General features: G+C 43.9%; 1 protein-coding gene across 11 annotated transcripts in view; it reads right to left on the bottom strand.

Annotated features, from left to right (window-relative positions):
• PIGG (phosphatidylinositol glycan anchor biosynthesis class G (EMM blood group)) overlaps positions 1–19,969 on the bottom strand; it is a 96,739-nt gene extending 76,770 nt beyond the window's left edge. For 7 of the 11 annotated variants that reach the window (XM_083817684.1, XM_083817686.1, XM_083817685.1 and 4 more), the window contains exons 1-6: positions 19,735–19,969; positions 16,760–16,965; positions 15,403–15,612; positions 6,087–6,275; positions 4,284–4,425; positions 1,592–1,804 (exon numbers count right to left, since the gene is read on the bottom strand). In XM_083817684.1, the coding sequence (XP_083673810.1) occupies positions 1,592–1,804; positions 4,284–4,425; positions 6,087–6,275; positions 15,403–15,612; positions 16,760–16,965; positions 19,735–19,894 (1,120 nt within the window). In that variant the 5' untranslated portion in view covers positions 19,895–19,969. The remainder of the gene's footprint in view (positions 1–1,591; positions 1,805–4,283; positions 4,426–6,086; positions 6,276–15,402; positions 15,613–16,759; positions 16,966–19,734) is intronic. The other 4 variants (XM_083817681.1, XM_083817687.1, XM_083817688.1 and 1 more) reach the window with 2 other exon arrangements.
• Between the last annotated feature and the right edge of the window lie 2,373 nt (positions 19,970–22,342).

Genomic DNA, 22,342 nt, shown 5'->3' on the forward strand with positions numbered 1-22,342 from the left:
GCTTCTTGCCTTGTTATATCCTATCACAACCCACGGTTGCTGAAGATGAGGCTGACCCTGACCTTCATATCCCTGACCATTTCCTTGTAAGTATCAAATCCAGCATGGTACCCTTCCCTTGTAAGCTCGTGCCCTTTTGTGTTCTCCTTCCAAGTAAATATCAGGCAGATGAAGTACCACATATCCACTGTCTGTGGTACACATGAGGCTTCCACCAACTTTCTGAAGATCTCTTCTACTTCTTCCCAATAAGACTAGCCATAGCAACATAGCCCATGTTGGTCTGCCCATTAATCCCATCCCATAGGTTCTCAATTGGCTAATCATCTATTTCTAGGCAGAGCTCCATTTGCTGCCATTTATCCATGCTTATGAACTACAGGCAGCATTAGTCACTGACTTTGTGACTTTCCCTTTAATATTTTTAGGTCCTGAAGTATTCACAACAACAAAACCTCAAACTAAACAAACAGCAAGGCACCTCTTTTCCCTGCCAATCTTAATGGTCCTAAGCAAAGCTTCCTATGGTGTGTATTAAGCTACAGGCTTACACATCTTGGACCCTGTAAGAACAAGACCCCCTAAGAAGTGTACAGCACACAAAGAATTCACCCTAACAAAGAATTCACCCTAAGACTCTGCACAAAAAGGAATTGGATTTGATTCAATTTTACTGAGACTCTGCTACTGGAAGGATAGGAGGTCGTCATGGGCGCTTTTCAGCAGAGTAGCACCTCTAATAGCAGTTCATAGTCACAAGCAAGTGGCATAAAATTCTTCACATTTTCACCTTGAGCTATTTTAACTTCACTTTCAAATGAAAGCTACAAGTTGAAATAAAGCTATTGCTGGACAAAAATACAGATGATATAAAACAGAAGCTTCCGTCTCCTTCACCAGCTCTTGCAGCAATAGATGGAGCTTTGTGTCAGAATTTTCAGTTCTGAACCCCACCAACACGGTGAGTCTCCTCGCTTGAACCACTCACAGAGGCAGAAGTATCAGAACAGAGGGAGCATGTGCCTTACTGTTAACACTTCACTACCATTGGCAGGACTTGTTTTGTTAAGACACCCAGTTGGGGTTTAACTACGATTAGAAGCTGTGATGTTGAAAGATAATCTGTTCTTGATCTACAACAGTCATCCTGCTGAACTTAATATTGTTTTCTACTTTAAGTACTCATAGCCATAACAACACAGCTTTACATTCCCGTGCAGTTATTTTTTTGATTCAACAGATTGGAAGTCTAATGACAAACACTTCAAGTTTCACAGTCACTTGAAGACGACAATATTTTCCAATGTCCATAGCAAAGTATTCACTTTGACCTCTGACTACTCTCTAAATTTTATTTCTGCTCTTTCATCTACTAGTAAGAGTAATGGCCATTAAAAAACTTTATTCAGAAGCAGTGTGCCAGAGTAGATACTAAAGAGTGAACTCAGCACAATTCCTTTGAATACTGCTCTCAATTAAAAAGCTAATTTGAATACTATACTCTTGAACTTAAAAGCTCAAACTGTGTTATAAATAATATGATATTATGAGGTAACATCCTCTTCTATATTGTTTTTTTAAGATGATTTACCTTTTTCATAGGCAGGTGTATTTTCTTCCAGCAGCCTGCTAAGCTGGAATCCATTCAAGTGCAAGAAACGTAGTTGTTCCCTCATTGTCTTGCCTCCTACAACTGGCAATATAAGGTTCCCAACACTGTTTCTTGAAATGGGTAGACCAAGACCTACTGCCAGTGTACTAGCCAAATCAGTTTGTTGTACAAGTTCAGGTTGTGTTAGAGGACCTAGAATCAACAAGATAAAAAATAAAAAAAGAAAGGAAAAAGTATTTCAATTACAGGCCTTTCTATTTCTATAGCAAGAGAGACATTTTTTTAGTTTAAAAATATGTTCACTGCCATTAGATCAACTAGTTCAAGTGATCTACAGAGTGTTCTTCTTTGTTGTAAAACCAAAACTTATTCAATTTTCAGCAAGTACCACTCTTCAATGTAAGCAATTACTGTAAACACAATGTGAATGTTACACAAGTACAAATATTGGAAGAGATTGTCCAAGATACAACCTTAATAATATCAAGTTGTAGTTTAGATCCTGAGAGGGTTTGGTAACTTATATTAGAAAGAATAGAAAATACTACAGCAGGCTGATTTTGTGCATGAATGAAGAATGAGAATCTAAAATAATGCTTGCAGCATTCTAGAATCTTTTTGATATAATTAAATCTCTACCAGGCTGCTAGGCAAACAGAATCAGAGGTCAGGTAAAGGAATGTTGAGGCCCAAATCCTGGAGCTCCACACAGGCAAACCCTGTGATTTTAAAATGTTCTGTGCAGGATCCCATTACAGAATCACAGAATCATCTAGGTTACCTGACTGCTGTTTCCAGGATTAGCCTTCAGTTTCACAGACTTCTATCTATCCATGTGAGATACTTCACTAACATAAGCAAACATTTAAGATTGCAATGACAATTGTTGCCTCCTGTGCCTTACTGGTTACGTAACAGTTTTTTTTACTGTTTACTTAGTTCTCTTTGCAAATCTGGGCATTAAGTGTTTTGATTTAAGTACGCGGAAAAAAATGATATACAGCATTTATTACTCTCAAGGCTCCCTTTAAGAGCATTAGAACTTCATCTCTCATTTCTCATCTAGCTGTAATTAATCCCATCCTTTTTTAGAATGCCATCTATAATCCCTAACTACTCTTTACATGAGTGCCTGTACATCAGCAATTTTCAGATTTCATCTTTAAAGGCAAGTTTTTAACTAGTCAAAAAAGCCCAACTACCAACTACATTTAGTCAACCATGGGTGACATCTCTGTATAAGGCTACGCAAGTAATATTCTGACCACGTTTTAAATACGAAAACTCATGGGATTACCATTTTGAGGTCTGCCATATTAATGACAATACAGTTTGTTTACAGTAGGATCATAAGGAGCGATCGAAGAATTTTGACTGCTACGGCAATAAGAAGCAACCTGCTGAGTATTTACATGGTTATCATTACAAATCACAGACTTGATCCCCAAAAAACAGTTGACTAGATATTTTTCATTATATTGTAAAAAATTGCATGTTCAGATTAACCACCACAGAAACTAATACAATCGACCGTTTTCATTTACAGAATCAACACTCTCCTGGCCTGGTTGTCAACACATACCAGTGACATTTATAAAGCAAAAACTTATGAGAGCTCCAGTAAGCTCTTGACTTTGTTTTGTTTTTAAATCTGAGGAGTTCAAGGACTCCTCAAGCAGTCCTTTCTATTCCAGCTGGATACAGTTTCACAAATGATAGACAGATAAGCGTACTTTCACTGTGCTTCAGGAACATCCAGCAAAATAAGCAAGGCAAGGTTCAGCAAGCAGGAAATCAAATGAAAACGGGCAAGAGGCAGAAAGGCAGGGGAAGTATTATTTTGAAGAAAACGTTCACTCCTATAACTACATTTCACTGATTCACTCAGTCAAGGAGTTTATTTAAGCCAGATGCTGTAAGCTAGGCTAACGGTTGTGCTAGACACACCAATCCCTTCTTTCCTCTTACCTTAAGCTATATTATACAAGTAGAATATGAGCTTCAGAAGCAGACAACCTCACACTAATGATTTAAAATGAATTGTCTGGCCAATACAGTAAATATACTGGTGCTCCATGTTCTTCCATTAGATGCTTATTAATCAGTGGTCCTGTTTTCTCTGCTTCATCTCTCTTCCTTTCTTAAGTGCAATCCTTCCTCTTTCCTGTTATTCTCAGCATAAGAAATTGGCATTTATTCTTTATTCCTGGACATCTAAGAGGGAAGAATGGAGGCCAGGGAAATATTCTGACCAAGACAGATAAAGCTTAAAACTCACTTCAAACAACATTTCAGTTCTAATCTAATCTGTTTACCAGTATCCCATGATCCTGACAACAAGAGATCTCATTAGCTCTGAACACTCAAGTAGGACAGTTCTGCAAAAGGTTGTAATCTGAGAAATACCTAGTTCTGTCTGTGGTTACACAGTCTAAGCCACAGTTTCAGCATGACACAGATGCAAACTCCAGCTAAACGCAGAGGTCACACAGAACATGTGGTATCTTGCCAGACACATGTACAACGAACCGTGAGCTAAATTCCAGCACCGCCAGGGTGATAGCACAATACAACCACAGTACTTTTCAGGAAAAAATGTAGAGCTAATATAAATTAAACATGAAAACGTGTTCTAAAAAGTTCAGCTAACCAACTTTTTTTTGATCCTTACCACTTCTCTTTTCAAAAGCAGAGCTGATAAACAGCAGTGGTGTGTGCACTTCACCTTCTGAAGAACCACCATGACTCCCTGTTTCAGACATCCCATGATCCCCACAAACAACCAGCAAACTCGGCAGAGAAGCCTCTCCTTCCTGCAAACCACAGAAATTTAAGTTACTGTAAGAACAGTATGTATATATATAATGCCCCGTTATCTTTATCCATTTCATGCATAAATATTTGTTGAAATTAATTCAGTTTTCAAGATTCGCTCATAACACACAGAGAAGATTACCAGAGATGTCCACAGCTAAATGTTATGCAGCAATATTTGTTTTTAAAACTTAAGGCATACATATGTGTCATTATATAACAAACACTACAAAGAAGCTTTCTAAAATAAATTAAAAAAAAAAACAACCCATTTACAGAGTCAGAAGAACGTGACAGAGATTAAACAAAGGTTCTCATACTTTTTGAAAAAAAAAACAGGAGCACAGGAGCAGTAGCACTGACAGAGAAATTTGTTTTCCCCAGCTGAAGAGTGTCTTCACCTTCATTGAGATTTTAGTAAAATATAAATTTAAAAATATTAAAATATTAATTTGATAAACCTATTTTATAAATCCTACAATAAGCAATGGGTTAAAGAAAATTTGAGCAGGGTCAAAGAAAATAAGCTACGTTAGCAAAACAGAAAATTAATTGTATGTTTCCATTTTAGATTGTGAGTTTTAAACTCAAACATGGTCTAGAGAAATGTTAGAAGAAAGTTAAATTTGTATTTCTTCTCCAATCTTTCAAGTGTCTTTGGGGTAGAAAACTGATGTGACTGATGTCAAATCATGTCTATATTTCTGAAGACAGACGAACAGAAGCATAAGTGAGGCCTGTCCAACAGCTCTGAGGCAACAAATCGAAGACCACAGAAAAATATCGTCATTCCATAACGAAGTCATTAGTGATTACCAGTACCTGTTATACACAAAAGTGCCTGCATTCTTTCCATATTCTGGAACTAATATAAAGCCTTGCATATGTTGGCAAAAGAGTAACATACAAGCAAACAGTGCCAAAACCACCACACTACACATGAGATTATAACCTCCACAATCAAGAATTTAACCTTTCCTTTAATTTGACACTATCATCTTGTCTGAAAACACTAGTGAAATTTTAAGCGTAGCTATTCTGAATTTTAGTTGCCTAAAAACAAACAAACAAACAAACTTCAGACCACTTGGAATTAGGATATGGTATTTCAACATCCAGGGTATTTAGATAAGTGACATCCCGTATCTCCAACTCTAGGAAGAGATTCAGATTTGATAATGTTACGTGCTATGTTTAGCATACGAAAAAATGCTGTTTGCAACCTCCAGTTCTACTTGATACTTTTCAGTATCTGAGAATTAAGCGTACCTTCAAATCATAAAAATAAGAGACGTAGCTATATATACCTATTGTTACTCCCGGTGAATTTCATTACTGGAAGATCACACCAACTACTATAATTACTCATGATCAGTAAGACTTTTGGCTTGCATTCCTTCCCTCTTCCTGCACATCAAGGGGCAGTTATTTGCGACAGCTCTTCAGAAGAGACAGTTAACAGATGTTACCAAGGTCAGCTAGTAAATCCTTAAATGCTACACTGCATTGTTAACTGGAGAATGGGCAGGGAAGGAAAGAGAACAATATTCACTTTGGTCTAGGAATAAACGACTACCCCTGAAGAAGCGATTGTTTTGAGAATATTAATGCAATGCTATTCTATAAATAACACACTTTGATCTCAGACAAGATATATTACCTTTGAAAGAAGGGAAATATGAATCTTCTTCAGGATGTTATCCATTTCACGAAGTTTTGGTCCCACTAGTGGGCTGTTTGGCCCAGTCACATGTCCAATATGGTCCAATCCGAGGTAATGTAATATTAGGAGATCCCAGTCTTCTCTCTTTAACACTCTGTCCAAGTGTCTGGTAACATTATCATCAACCTCAGAAATAAAAGGAAAACAATTAGAAAAATAATTTCCCACTTGTAAAAAGAATAGAAAGGTTAGCTCTCAAAAACCATGAAAGTTCTGTACAAGCTGATGAGAACTAAAGCCACTCAAATTTAAAAGAAAAAGAAAAAAACAGATGGATTGTTTCAATGCCAGAGTCAAAGATTCTGTCTTACGAGAGATTCTTCACCACATTTCAATCCCTTCTGCTTGCGAAGGATCATATTATATACAAGGAGAGAAAACAGAATTGACATACTTCCACAGACACTTTTAAAACCAGACATTTTTAGTCACTTTCATCCTTTACAGTCCTGATTCATCAATTTGGAGAAGCAGATATAGCAAACAATATCTCTTTGGAGCTTGGAAGCAAAGGAATAAAAAAGCCCTCCTGATCTTTCAAGTCATTTTTTTGCTACTATGTAAACACAAATGGATTTCATTTACTGTGACAAAAAAGAAGTGACCACACAGGAAGAAAGAAGGAAGATACGAAAAATGCTGTTTGGGGATGTTGTGGTTTAACCCGGCTGGCAGCTAAACACCACACAGCCGTTCGCTCACCCTCCCCCCTCCCTCTCTGGGATGGGGGGAGAGAAACGGGAAAGTGAAGCCTGTGAGTTGAGATAAAGACGGTTTATTAAGACAGGAAAATAATAATAACAATAATAATAATAATAGTGATAATGGTAATAGTATTAACAATAATAATGTGTAAGAAAACAAGTGATGCACAATGCAATTGCTCACCACCCGCTGACCGATGCCCAGCCTATTCCCGAGCAGCCGGCCCCCCCACCCCGGCCAGCCACCCCTATATATTGTTTAGCATGACGTCAGATGGTATGGAATACCCCTTTGGCCAGTTTGGGTCAGCTGTCCTGGGTCTGTCCCCTCCCAGCTCCTGCTGCACCCCCAGCCTGCTCGCTGGCAGGACAGAGCAAGAAGCCGAAAAGTCCTTGGCCTGGTGTAAACACTGCTCTGCAACAATTAAAACATCAGCATGTTATCAGCGCTCTTCTCATCCTAATCCAAAACATAGCACCCTACCAGCTACTATGAGCTACTTAACTCTGTCCTAACTGGAACCAGGACAGATATCCACCCCTTATTCCATACCATTTATGTCATGCTCAGGTTACACTCTGTCCAATACATTCTAATTAATCACCATTTTCATCTATGATATATAGCAATCATGGTAGTGATGACATACATTATTATATAATAATTAACATACTACAATTCAACTCATGGGCTATTCTCACCCAGTATCAAATCCCCTTGAGGTACACACCGGACCTCCCCATTCTTTTGCATTACCCACCAAGTGCATCCAGGTCCCTGAGCAAAAGCAATTCCACGAATAGGTTTGCCTTTTCCTGAGGCAGGAGTAGCCCAGACTGTTTTACCCAGCATGTTTCTTACGTGCACTACAGGAACTTTATCCCCTTCTACAGTGCGTAACAGGTTTGATTGGGCAGGTCCAGCTCGGTTGGCAGATCCCCTGGTATTGACTAACCAGGTGGCCTTTGCCAAATGTGTATCCCAATTTTTGAATGTCCCAGCACCCATTGCTTTCAGTGTAGTCTTCAACAGTCCATTGTATCGTTCAACTTTTCCAGAGGCTGGTGCATGATAGGGGATGTGATACACCCACTCAATACCATGTTCTTTGGCCCAAGTGTCTATAAGGTTGTTTCGGAAATGAGTCCCGTTGTCTGACTCAATTCTCTCTGGGGTGCCATGTCGCCATAAGACTTGCTTTTCAAGGCCCAGGATAGTGTTCCGGGCGGTGGCATGGGGCACAGGATATGTTTCCAGCCATCCGGTGGTTGCTTCCACCATTGTAAGTACGTGGCGCTTGCCGTTGCGGGTTTGAGGGAGTGTGATGTAATCAATCTGCCAGGCCTCTCCATATTTATATTTCAGCCATCGTCCTCCATACCAAAGAGGTTTTGACCGTTTGGCTTGCTTGATTGCAGCACATGTTTCACAGTCATGAATAACCTGTGCTATAGTGTCCATGGTCAGGTCCACCCCTCGATCACGAGCCCATCTGTAGGTTGCATCTCTACCTTGATGGCCTGAGGTGTCATGGGCCCATCGGGCTATAAATAATTCACCTTTATGTTGCCAGTCCAGGTCCACCTGAGCCACTTCAATCTTAGCAGCCTGATCCACCTGCTGGTTGTTTTGGTGTTCTTCAGTAGCCCGATTCTTGGGCACATGAGCATCTACATGGCGTACCTTTACAACCAGGTTCTCTACCCGGGCAGCAATATCTTGCCACAATGCCGCAGCCCAGATGGGCTTGCCCCTGCGCTGCCAGTTGTTCTGCTTCCATTGCTGTAACCACCCCCACAGGGCATTTGCTACCATCCATGAATCAGTATAGAGATAGAGAACTGGCCACTTTTCTCGTTCAGCAATATCTAAAGCCAGCTGAATGGCTTTTACTTCTGCAAACTGACTCGATTCACCTTCTCCCTCAGCAGCTTCTGCAACTCGTCGTGTAGGACTCCATACAGCAGCTTTCCATCTCCGATGCTTTCCCACAATACGACAGGACCCGTCAGTGAACAAGGCATATTTCTTCTCATTTTCCGGTAGCTTGTTGTACAGGGGGGCTTCTTCAGCACGAACCACCTCCTCCTCTGGTGATATCCCAAAGTATTTGCCTTCTGGCCAGTCCATAATCACCTCCAAGATTCCTGGGCGACTGGGGTTTCCTATTCGAGCCCGCTGAGTAATCAGTGCAACCCACTTGCTCCATGTAGCATCAGTTGCATGATGCGTAGAGGGGACCCTTCCTTTGAACATCCAGCCTAGTACCGGCAGTCGGGGTGCCAGGAGGAGCTGCGCTTCAGTACCGACCACTTCCGAAGCAGATCGAACTCCTTCATATGCTGCCAATATCTCCTTTTCAGTTGGAGTATAGCGGGCTTCAGATCCTCTGTATCCCCGACTCCAAAACCCCAGGGGTCGACCTCGAGTTTCCCCAGGTTCTTTCTGCCAGAGGCTCCAGGTGGGACCATTCTCTCCGGCTGCGGTGTAGAGCACATTCTTTACATCTGGTCCTGTTCGGACTGGCCCGAGGGCTACTGCATGAACTATTTCCTGCTTAATTTGTTCAAAGGCTTGTCGTTGCTCAGGGCCCCATTCAAAAGCATTCTTCTTACGGGTTACTTGGTAGAGCGGGTTTACAATCAGACTGTAATTTGGAATATGCATTCTCCAAAACCCCACGACACCTAGGAAAGTTTGTGTTTCTTTTTTGCTAGTTGGTGGAGACATAGCTGTTATTTTGTTGATCACATCCATTGGGATTTGACGGCGTCCATCTTGCCATTTTATTCCTAAAAACTGGATCTCTCGTGCAGGTCCTTTAACTTTATTCTGTTTTATGGCAAAACCGGCCTTCAGAAGGATTTGGACTATTTTCTTCCCTTTCTCGAAAACTTCTTCTGCAGTGTCACCCCACACAATGATGTCATCGATGTACTGCAGGTGTTCAGGAGCTTCCCCCTGCTCCAGCGCAGACTGGATCAGTCCATGGCAAATGGTAGGGCTGTGTTTCCACCCCTGGGGCAGCCGATTCCAAGTATATTGGACTCCCCTCCAAGTGAAAGCAAACTGTGGCCTGCACTGTGCTGCTAGAGGGATGGAGAAAAATGCATTAGCGATATCAATTGTGGCATACCACTTGGCTGCCTTTGATTCCAGTTCATACTGGAGTTCTAGCATGTCCGGCACTGCAGCACTCAGTGGTGGCGTGACTTCGTTCAGGCCACGATAGTCCACTGTTAGTCTCCACTCACCATTAGACTTTCGCACTGGCCATATGGGACTATTAAAAGGTGAATGAGTCTTGCTGATCACTCCTTGGCTCTCCAGTTGACGAATTAGCTTATGGATGGGACTCAGGGAGTCTCGGTTGGTGCGATATTGCCGCCGGTGCACAGTTGTGGTAGCGATCGGCACTTGCTGTTCTTCAACCCTCAGCAACCCCACAACAGAAGGGTCCTCTGAGAGACCAGGCAAGGTAGACAACTGTTTAATGTCCTCTGTCTCCAAAGCAGCTATGCCAAAAGCCCAGCGGAACCCTTTTGGGTCCTTGAAATATCCTCTTCTAAGATAGTCTATGCCAAGGATGCACGGAGCATCTGGGCCAGTCACAATACGGTGCTTTTGCCACTCATTACCGGTTAGACTCACTTCAGCCTCCAATACAGTTAACTGCTGGGATCCCCCCGTCACACCATAAATACAGATGGGCTCTGGCCCTTTATAGCTTGATGGCATTAGAGTACATTGTGCACCGGTGTCTACCAAAGCCTTATACTTCTGTGCGTCTGACGTGCCAGGCCATCGAATCCACACAGTCCAATAAACTCGATTGTCCCTTTCCTCCCCCTGGCTGGAGGCAGGGCCCCTCTAGTCCTGGTCAGAATCTTCATTTCTGTGTTTAAAGGACTGCCTGCTGGAAGTTGGAGCAGCAAACCTTTCAGAGAACTCCTTTTTCCCAATTGTTTTCCTTTGCAATTCACGTACCCGTGCCTCTAGGGTCGCAGTAGATTTTCCATCCCATTTTCTCATGTCCTCTCCATGGTCACGTAGGTAAAACCACAGGGTGGCGCGGTGTGTGTGCCCACCATATTGTCTTCCTTGCATAGATGAACGTTTACCCCTAATAGCTGAGACACTGGTTTGTACAGGTGGGGAGGAAAATAAACTCTCTTTAAGTTGGTGGATCTCTTCAGAAAGTTTCTCCAAGGTATTCTCTTTTAGCTGGTGGACACTAGTTCGTTCAGGTGAAGGGGAAGATAATCTTTCTTCAAGTTGGTGGATCTTTTCAGAAAGTTTCTCCAAAGCATTCTCTTTTAGCTGGTGGACACTGGTTCGTTCAGGTGAAGGGGAAGATAATCTTTCTTCAAGTTGGTGGATCTTTTCAGAAAGTTTCTCCAAAGCATTCTCTTTTAGCTGGTGGACACTGGTTCGTTCAGGTGGAGGGGAAGATAAATTCTCTTTAAGTTGGTGGACCTCTTCAGAGAGTTTCTCCACAGCTGAGACACAGGCCTTTAGGGAAGAGGAGAGATTTCCTTCGTACTGCCGGAGTATTTTAGTCACTTCATTCACTGTGGGATTCTCCTCCGTTTTCCAGGCTAGTATTGCCAATGAGTTGGCATATGATGATGGGGCACTCCGTACAAACTTCCGCCACATGGGTGGTGTACACTGGACTGCATCTGGATCTGTGGATGTTTGTGCGTCATCTAGGTCCTTATAAATTACTTCCCGTACGGCCAATTCCCTCAGGTACTGAATTCCCTTCTCCATGGTGGTCCATTTGCTTGGTAAACATACAAGTTCTTCCTTGAAGAGATACCTTTCCTTCACAGCTGACAGGAGACGCCTCCAGAGGCTGCGAGATTGTGCTCCATCTCCAATTGCTTTGTCAATGCATGCGTCCCTAGCAAGGGATCCCAGCCGCCTGGCTTCCTTGCCCTCCAATTCCACATAATTGGCTCCCGTGTCCCAGCACCGGAGCAGCCAGGTGACAAGCTGCTCGCCTATACAGCGACCAAAATCTTTTCGCACATCTCGTAGCTCACGCTGGTATAGAGTCCGGGTAATTACTGTTGATTTTCCGACATCCTCATCCTCATCTTCAGTCTCCTGCACCTTTGATGGCTGGTATGGAGTCCGGGTAGTTACTGTTGATTTTTCGCCATCCTCATCCTCATCTTCAGTCTCCTGCACCTTTGATGGCCCAGCCTCGTCTTCACTTCGCCCAGACTTAGCAGAAGACTGTCTGCGTTTTAAACGACCTGAGCCTCTATACCATTTTTTCACCTTGTCTACAGGGGCAACTTGCACTGCTACAGCTCGTTTCTCTGACCCAGCCACAGGGTCTGCCACAGGGGTTGGAATACCCTCTGCGGGGTCAACTTGCACTGCTACAGCTCGTTTCTCTGACCCAGACACAGGGTCTGCCACAGGGCTTGGAATACACTCTGCGGGGTCAACTTGCACTGCTACAGCTCGTTTCTCTGACCCAGACACAGGGTCTGCCACAGGGGTTGGGATACCCTCTGCGGGGTCAACTTGCACTGCTACAGCTCGTTTCTCTGACCCAGCCACAGGAGTGGGAGCAGCTGCACGAGCTGGGGCAGCTGCAGGAGCTGGGGCAGCTGCAGGAGCTGGAGCGGCTGCAGGGGCTGGAGCTGGAGCGGCTGCAGGGGCTGGAGCTGGAGCGGCTGCAGGAGCCGGAACGGCTGCAGGAGCTGGAGCTGGAGCAGCTGCAGGAGCTGGAGCGGCTGCAGGAGCTGGAGCTGGAGTAGCTGCAGGAGCTGGAGCTGGAGCGGCTGCAGGAGCTGGAACTGGAGCGGCTGCAGGAGCTGGAGCGGCTGCAGGAGCTGGAGCTGGAGTAGCTGCAGGAGCTGGAGCTGGAGCGGCTGCAGGAGCTGGAGCGGCTGCAGGAGCTGGAGCGGCTGCAGGAGCTGGAGCTGGAGTAGCTGCAGGAGCTGGAGCTGGAGCGGCTGCAGGAGCTGGAGCTGGAGCTGGAGCGGCTGCAGGAGCTGGAGCTGGAGTAGCTGCAGGAGCTGGAACTGGAGCGGCTGCAGGAGCTGGAGCGGCTGCAGGAGCTGGAGCTGGAGTAGCTGCAGGAGCTGGAACTGGAGCGGCTGCAGGAGCTGCAGCTGGAGTAGCTGCAGGAGCTGGAACTGGAGCGGCTGCAGGAGCTGGAGCTAGGTTGCTAATAACATCAATTGCAGCTCGATAGGCACAAGCCAGACCCCAGCACGCTACAGTGATTTGTGTCACTTTGGAACTGCCAGAGTCATGACACCTTTTTTTCAAGCATTCTGCCAGCTTTTTAGGATTTTGCAGTTGTTCAGGGGTGAATGTCCAAAACACTGGAGGTGACCACTGCTCTAGAAACCTGCCCATATCCTCCCACACTCCCTGCCACTCGCAACTATCCCGCCTCAAGACAGATCTCCGGATGAGATTCCTAAGTAGTTGTTTAACCCTCCACAAAATCTGAAGCGCATTCAGGAGACATAACAACAAGAGCAGGCTGGTCTGAGTATCCCAAGGATATTCAACATCTCGGAGAACCACCGTAACTAACTCGGGGGATAAGAGGGTGGTGGTGAAGGAGAAAGGGAGAGTGAACAGGTAGGGAAACATGTCTTCCCCTGTCCCCTTCACAGATTGGCTCCCTAACGAAAACAGGCAATAGGTGTAATTGCTAATAGTTTCCGAGATATGGGTTCCAAAGTATAGAGTCGACGTCAGTGCTGAGTACAAATACCAGGTTAAAGTCGTGACCAGATATTTCATCATTTCATAAGCCATTGTTACACCGCACAGTACCATAACAATCTTAAACCAGGGCCCGGAAAGGATAAACAGTGCAACAGGGAGCACATACAGAAAGTAACGCACCATAAAACTCAATTTGGAATACAGGTACAGCAGACTGGAGATTAAGGCAATCAACATCGTGACTAGCAACTATTAAGCAGGTCCAATACTTATACCAATTTTAGTTTAACACACTCTGGTCAGATTTGTCGATATCTCAACCCTTCGGGCCCCACGTTGGGCGCCAAAAAGACTGTTGTGGTTTAACCCGGCTGGCAGCTAAACACCACACAGCCGTTCGCTCACCCTCCCCCCTCCCTCTCTGGGATGGGGGGAGAGAAACGGGAAAGTGAAGCCTGTGAGTTGAGATAAAGACGGTTTATTAAGACAGGAAAATAATAATAACAATAATAATAATAATAGTGATAATGGTAATAGTATTAACAATAATAATGTGTAAGAAAACAAGTGATGCACAATGCAATTGCTCACCACCCGCTGACCGATGCCCAGCCTATTCCCGAGCAGCCGGCCCCCCCACCCCGGCCAGCCACCCCTATATATTGTTTAGCATGACGTCAGATGGTATGGAATACCCCTTTGGCCAGTTTGGGTCAGCTGTCCTGGGTCTGTCCCCTCCCAGCTCCTGCTGCACCCCCAGCCTGCTCGCTGGCAGGACAGAGCAAGAAGCCGAAAAGTCCTTGGCCTGGTGTAAACACTGCTCTGCAACAATTAAAACATCAGCATGTTATCAGCGCTCTTCTCATCCTAATCCAAAACATAGCACCCTACCAGCTACTATGAGCTACTTAACTCTGTCCTAACTGGAACCAGGACAGGGGACTACCTCGTAAGTTCTCCTGCTTAGGTTGTCAACCCATTTTTAGTTGCATAAATATTTTTAATATCTAGAGGAAATATAAGCTTTGCACATGCAACATTACTTTGTTGACTTTGTTGGATATAACTATCTAAAAAAAAAAAACCACCTGTAAAATGTTATGTCTTTAATGGTCTCTCACTCAGAAAGTACAAAAAACACATGAAGCATTGAGAGCTATGTAATCACAGACCCAGCAGCATATTTGCATTTTTTCTCTCCACATTGAAGCTTCCAGTAGACTTTCTTAGAATAACCAATTAAAAGCATCCTCACACTGGGCTTAGCTTCCTTAAACATGATAATAAAATACTGATGTCAGTAGCACCAGGTTAAGGGCCTAAAGTTTTGCAAATCAACGGTTCAAAATACAAACCAGAACTGCTAGCCCACTGACTCATTTAGTATTCCCAAAACAAACTGTGAAAATTCTTATTTTATCTCCAGCTTATGTTCCCTCTTTTCTAACATACTGAAATACTGCCCATCTTGCACCTACAAAAGCAATATAATACTATAGAAAGTATGGATCTGGGAGAATAAGATTATCTATTAGGATGCCTTTTAAAGATGGCCTTTATTAATAAAAAATGTGATAGGAAACTCGAACCATGGATAGTTGCATTTTTAAACAAACTGTAACAAACACAGTTTATTACTGTATCATCCAAACATTTCTCCACTGCCTATGCCAGAGGAACTGAAATCCTTAGCTACACATTATCAATGCTGAAAATATACAACCCAATTTCTATTTAATTGCCAGGTTCACGTTTCTGAACAAGAAAAGTTTCATTCATTTTCAGATGTCACTATGTGTTTGCGCGTACATTATTTAACTTGAGATTATAAAAAGTCTCTCACCTCTGTAAAATCTGATACAAAGAAGGATGTTGTTCCATCATATTCCACAAAATGCTTTGGAAACAATTTGACCCAAGTATCATCACCATAAAAGATTATTCTTTTCCCGGCTGTTTTTGCCTGCCAAATCAGATTGTCGTCCAACAGAGCTGGAGAGTTGAGGTTCACCACAACATCAATGAAGCCAGGAATGCTACCCGTCATCAAAGCCTGCACAAAACAAGAAAAGAAAAGGAGCTGTATTAACAGAAACTAAGAATTTTACAGTACTCAGAATAAAAAAATAGCATAAGAGGAAGTAATGAAGCAGAGAGGAAAGAGATTACACTTTCAATAAAGAAATTTAATAAATTAAAAGAACATACAAACAGCCATGCTACATTATATCAACTAACAGCATGTTGTCACAGTTGATATCAGAAATACTACTTGCTTAACAGAAAAGTAAATATATTTTCTTAATTAGTGGATAGCAAAAACGCTTTTTATCCCAGTTGAAATTTGTTTCATTTACCAGTTCAGCAAAACACCAACAAGACCGTTTAGATGGCCTAAGTAAAACTAATGTAGCACAATACTAAAAATGGTAGCACAGTCAAAACAGAAATTAAGAATTTTCTGGGAAAATGCAATGAAGTCCACCTATCAAGAGCCACCAGATTATTTTCCCTTCACTCTCTCACTGGCCTTCCAAAAGCTCTGTACCTCAGCTTATCCATGAACAAAATGCCACTCAGATCCACCACTGTCAAGCCCAGGTGATTAAATATTTTGATGACACAGCCAAAATCCATTGTTTAGTTACCTTGAGCTTGGCACAATTTTCTTTTTTTTTTTTTAAAAGTCTGCAAAAACATCCCTATGATAATACAAATTTACATCCAGCTAGGCTTCCTATCATAAGTCACAAGAACACAATGAGAAACACCAACAAAAATGCTCTTGGATAGAAGACAACTGGAAAATTTGATGGCTGTGAGGCTGCCTTCCCAAGATTACAAATGAAAAGCTTACGTCAATCATTTAAACCAGCACCACAGTCCCAACTGCCCTTATCTAATTCTCAGAGATCTTCCTACTACAGCGCTACCAAAAAAGGAACAAAACAAGGCAAAGCGTCTTAAGTGGAAGCTACCACCAGTCTCTCTACTTTCCTTTGATGCCTCGCCTTTTCTTCAGGAAGAACATTTGGGTCACGGCAAGTCAGAATTCTATCTCTTGCTCCACTACAGCAAATTAAGTTCTAGCCATAAGTTGACCAAACCCACTCTTTATACCAGCTCTGAGCACACGAAACACACCAGCCTTCCCAGTCTCCTCAAATTGAAAAAACCCTAAAGGGAAACAAAGCACTTACTTTAATTCGAGGCATAGTCACAGTGGGTGGCTTCGCTTCAGCAATGAAACTGTAGGACGTTCCTTTTTCGATAACTTGTGTGGTGTAAGGCATGAACTGTTTACCTTTGGATCCAAAGACAAAGTCATCTCTCAAAGCATCTATCAGGACAATGACAACTTTTTTGAAAAGTGGTGGTGGAATTTTGGTCCAGTTAGAAACCGTTCCTAAAGAACAACAACACACAGAAAAAGATATATACAGTCATCAACAAATTTTAACACTTGAAAGACGCAAAATAAAGAACAACTTCACCACAAAAATGTGTGTCACCGAGTTCTTTATTAACTCTATATTTAGAACCAAGAAGTTGCAAAGAATGGCAAGCATTACAAGTAATCCGAGGAATTTGAGTTTTCAGGCCATCCAGCACAGGAATGTCATAAAAACAGAACTAAAAAACAAAACAAAGAATGCAATTCAGTATTAAAAAGCAAAACAAACAAATAAAAAAGGAAAAAAAAAAACAACAACAAAAAACAATGAATGGAGTTCAATTGTGAGAACTAAGTAAAAACTCCAGAACAGACAAAGTTCAAAGGAGCAAGAAGGGATAGGTTCAACCTTCTCTGGTTAATTTAGTAAGACTGAACTACGAATCTCCAGCAGACAACTTTTGTTAGAAAAGACAGGCAGCATTCACCTGTGCTAATACCCAACCCCGGAGAAAACACACTGGGACAAAGACGGAAGCAGAGTAGACCCTACCCATAGATCTCTACCCAGACAACACTGCAGTGGATCAACTTCTTAGTACATGTGTTGAGTAAATTTAGGTTTTTACACTATTTTAGAGTAAAACGTGTTCCGGAATAAGTGGCTGACAAGTTGGGATGGTCATGGATAACTGTGTCTAACAAAAAAAAAAAACCCTCAAAAACGAGCTCAACGAGCTCAGAAGCTTTATTTTTGGTTACATGGATACTCATCAATAAATTAACATTCACAAACTCACCAGTGATAGCGATTTCTGCAGGCAACAAAACTGGAGATGGGGGCACAGCAGGGGGAAGGGGGAAACCTCAGCAACAAAAACACTAACTCCTAGCAACCTTGATTAAAAATACAATGATGCTTTTTTCAAGGATTTGAATTATTAAACTGGCAGGTTTGCCATGCCTCTAAGTGAAAAACAAGAAAGCAGAACTGGATGTGCTATACCGTTACACAAATAATTGACACCTACCCACTTGCCTAAGAAAACAAAACTTGCTGGACACCAGCTCACAAATGCACGTACTCCACTCATACAACAACAGCACTGATACTACATGGAATTAACCCCCTCCTCCAGAGTTACTTGTCTGTATGTCAAGGTGTAAAGGAAGTCGTAGTAGACTACAAGCCATCTAAACCTTCTTATTGTACGACAGCTAAAGCAATGGTACATGGCATGCTTATCTATCCCTGTCAAAGTTATTTAGAAAAGTTACTTTACATGAAGCTGGATTTCTGTAAGCAGTGAACAAAACTACAGGTTCTACCAAAAACTTGTTAAAATGATGCACTGCAAGGACTCGCTATTATGCAAGCAACTAGAGAATTTTATCAGTTGTCTCAGAGGAAAGTTAGCATGGATCCAACAGCAGTCAGGGCTCACAAAGTGACACATTCGGGAAACACAGAAGCACTGGAGAAATGTTCTCTTTTGAACAAATCTAAAGTAAAGTGAAAGCCTTCTGTATCGTGGCCTAGTAAACTGTAAAAGTAGGGAATTGCTTACAAGCCAGACCGAGAGATCACTCTGCATGCAAACTCTAACCCACGAACTATAGGTAAGAAGTAACCTTCCCTGTCCCCCCATTTTTGTCTAACCATACCTAAGATTACCAGCAACACGACTAAGTTTACACTCTTTGCAGGGAGCCCCGGCACACTTTTATACCCTCCAGCTCAAACCAGTCTCCTTTTTCCCCTCCCAAATTCTCACACCAGTACTCACGTGGGAACGCACAGCGTCACTCGTACCTGAGACTGAGATCTTCACAGCACAACCGATCTGACGTCCCTGACCGTTCTGGTAATCTGTACAGCTAAATAACTATCTGCAGCCTGGCGGTGCCAGCTGAAGGCTGTTACCACATCAGTTTGACAGCGCTCCTGCCTGCCTGACAGCGGGACTCCGCCATCTGGGTCACCCAACCACCTCCTCTCTCTACTCCTCTGTGCGAGTCGGGCGAACCTGTCCCAACATGCGTAATACCACACGCTTTGAAGAAATCAACTACACCACGCAGCAAGCAGCTGACGTACAGCAGTGCCAGCCCCGTTCAACGAGGTGAACCATAGGCAGACATCCTGAACAAGTGTTTCACGTGGCCAACACACGGCTCAGCTCAGGCATCCCCTGAACACCACGTCCCATCCCACGGGGTCCACAGGCTGGAGAACCAACGCTCTGGCACGCGCACCTTCCCGTGCTGGGCGCTAGGCATCAGCAGGTCCTCTACAGGCTCTTCATTAGAAAGAGGATTGAAAAACCGAAAGTTTCACAGTTCTGCGCAGGAACTGAAAAGACCGTGGCTTCAAATAAACAGTAACAGACACCGCGCATTCGTCAATGCGGCCGGGCTTTGACGGGAACCCTTTTTAGCACAGTTGCTCTCCTCACTGCTGAAGTGCTGAAGTCCGCCTCAGGTGTCATTAAGGCACCTGAACACTGCGGGGAGCATCACCGAAGCGGCGCCCTCCTTGTAAGCCGCGAGCTACCCACATCAGCACCTGCTCCCACCGCCACCTAACGCTAACAGCTCACGTTTATAGACCACCGGTGTCGGGGCAGGGCAGCACCGGGGGCAGGGGAACGAGGTTTAAGGCACAAAAGAGTGCCTCCGGATCCCAACACCTGACGGTTAAGGCTTCTCGGGGCTGCCAGCGCATGACCGCACGGATTAAAAAAAAAAAAACTGACGAACGCAACGAAACCGGCGGCTTACCTGGGCCCGGCGGGGCGGGCTCGGGGGGGCTCTCCCCGCGGGGCCCCCTCCGCGGCCGGGCGCGCACGGCCAAGGGGAAGAAGCCGCGCAGGAAGATGGCGACGCCCAGGGCCTGCAGCAGCAGGCAGCCGGCCGCAAGCACCCCCGAGCGCAGCCGCATCCCGCAACCTCCACCGTCCGCTCCCGCTGCCCTGCTCCGGGCACGGATCGCGGCTTCCGCTCGCCCCGCCCACGCCTCGCCGGCGGCCAATCGGAAGCCGCCGCACCCGCCTGCCCCGCGCTGCTATTGGCCGCTGGCAGGGCGGTTCTCCCCCGAGGAGGGCGGTGCGGAGGCGGAAGTAGAAGCCAGCGCTGGCGGCACCGGGAAGCCGGCGTGGAAGGGGGGAGAAATGGCCGCCTACGGGGCGGCGGAGGGGGGGTTAGCGTGCCGCCGCCACGGCCGGGCCGCCATGTTGTGAGGCGGGCTGAGGCGGGCTGTGGACCCCGTGAGATACCCGGCCGTGGGGCCTGGTGGCGGCGGGGAGAGGCCACCCCGTCCTGGGGCCACAGGGCTGAGCCTAAGGGAAAGAGCCGAGGCGGTGGGGTCACAGCTTGGCCAGGGTTATGTTAGTGACATGACATTAAACATAACAAACATAACATAGCATAACCGTAACATACCCTCGCTCTCCTGTCTTTTCCACCACACCCTTCTCCCTGTGTAGTCTGAACACTTTCACATTGGTGCAACCTGTGCTACGAGCCGATGTTTGCTCCAGAAATTAACAACACTGTTGAGCTCTTTCCTCTAGAATCACAGAATCACAGAATCATTAAGGTTGAGAGACCACCTGGTCCAACCACCCCCCTACTACCAACGTCACCCACTAAACCATGTCCCTAAGCACCACGTCCAACCTTTCCTTGAACACCCCCAGGGACGGTGACTCCACCACCTCCCTGGGCAACCCGTCCCAGTGCCTGACTGCTCTTTCTGAGAAGAAATGTCTCCTCATTTCCAACCTGAACCTCCCCTGGCGCAACTTGAGGCTGTTCCCTCTAATCCTATCACTAGTTACCTGTGAGAAGAGGCTAACCCCCATGACAGGCTAGGAAGGAAATGAAGTCAGTTAGGGGTGTTGGGCAAGCAGAACCTTTTTTCCTCCCTTCTTGGAAAGGAAATACTGTAGCAGACAGGTCATGACAGATGAAATAAGATAAGTTAGTAGAAAAGAAGGCTTTAAAAGTTAATTTTCTGGAAAAGTAAATAAAGGCATTCTGCAAAGTGAAGAAGAGTTGATACTTGTCTTCCTATGCTCACTGATAAAGGGAGATAGCTGCAAAACTCAGAATTTCATTCTCCCAAGTAATACCACTTCTCATCTCTACTTAAAGAGTTTCTGTAGGCCTTACATTTTTGCTGGAAAGACATGGCACATTCTTTGCTGCATACATAACAACTCGAGCTTTTCCAGTGAGCTGCAGGTTTTCCCCAATCTGACAGGTACAGTGTGCCCAGCCAGCCACTGTCTGTCTGTGCCACTCACCATCCTGGGCTTAGCTCACTGTGGTCTGTGGCAAAGCCGTGTTACGACTTGGTGCCAGTGTGACATTTCATGTTTACAGCCATCATCCCATATATACGTACATGTTGATGCATTTCCACAAGCACAATGTAATTGAGCACTAGAGCAGTTTTCCTCCTGGGCCACTTTCCACGACAAACAGTAACGTCTGCATTGTGGTCTGCATTATGTAAAGACAGGCCAAATACATTGTACCATGCTTTTAAAATATTTTCCTACTTAGGTTGGTCATGCTTGTTCTCAGACTGCTTCTAACATTTCCAGATGCTAAGAAGATGCAAAGCCATTATGCTAAAAATAAAATTAATAATTAAAAAAAATAAAAATAAAATAAAATAAAATAAAATAAAATAAAATAAAATAAAATAAAATAAAATAAAATAAAATAAAATAAAATAAAATAAAAAAGCATTTTTGTATTTACAGTTGTCAGCTTATTTCCAGAAGCACAGCCTTCAAAGTCCCCTGTGCATTAATACTCTGTAAATAACAGCAGCTGACAACGGACAGCGCAATGAAATTCAGAGAGGACCTGCAAGGCTTTAAATAAGTAGGAGAAGGCAAAATGAAACTTCTGGCTTTTACTCAGTCCATTGTATGTGTGCTTCCAGCTCTATAATGTTTTTATGTATCACACCTCAAAGTCACATAATTTGTGTAACCAGAAGAGCAGTATTTCTTACTTTTAATGGGCATTTTCAGCTTTCCTCTAAAACTTGAACCAGCGAGTGAGACTGTTCAAACAGAAGATTAGAAAGGTTAACCCGACTAACAAATAGAAGACACGTTAATGTAGGCAGTGGTTTATAAGTCTCAAAACAGCAAGTAAGAAATGTCATTCTTTTTGTTTTCTTAGCAAACATTACAAGACTTTCCATTTTAAGAGTAAGGTGGAAATTCCACAAGCACTGCATTATTTCTTCATATATGAGGATATGGTTCATATCCTCATATTCCTACTTAGGATTCACTGTTTCTGTGTTCATTCAAAAGGATTTCTCCACAGATGTGAATACACCAGCTGGCATGTGTTTCACACTCCC

Source organism: Anser anser, assembly GCF_964211835.1.
Source record: "Anser anser genome assembly, chromosome: Z".
In the NCBI taxonomy this organism is placed as follows: Eukaryota; Metazoa; Chordata; class Aves; order Anseriformes; family Anatidae; genus Anser; species Anser anser.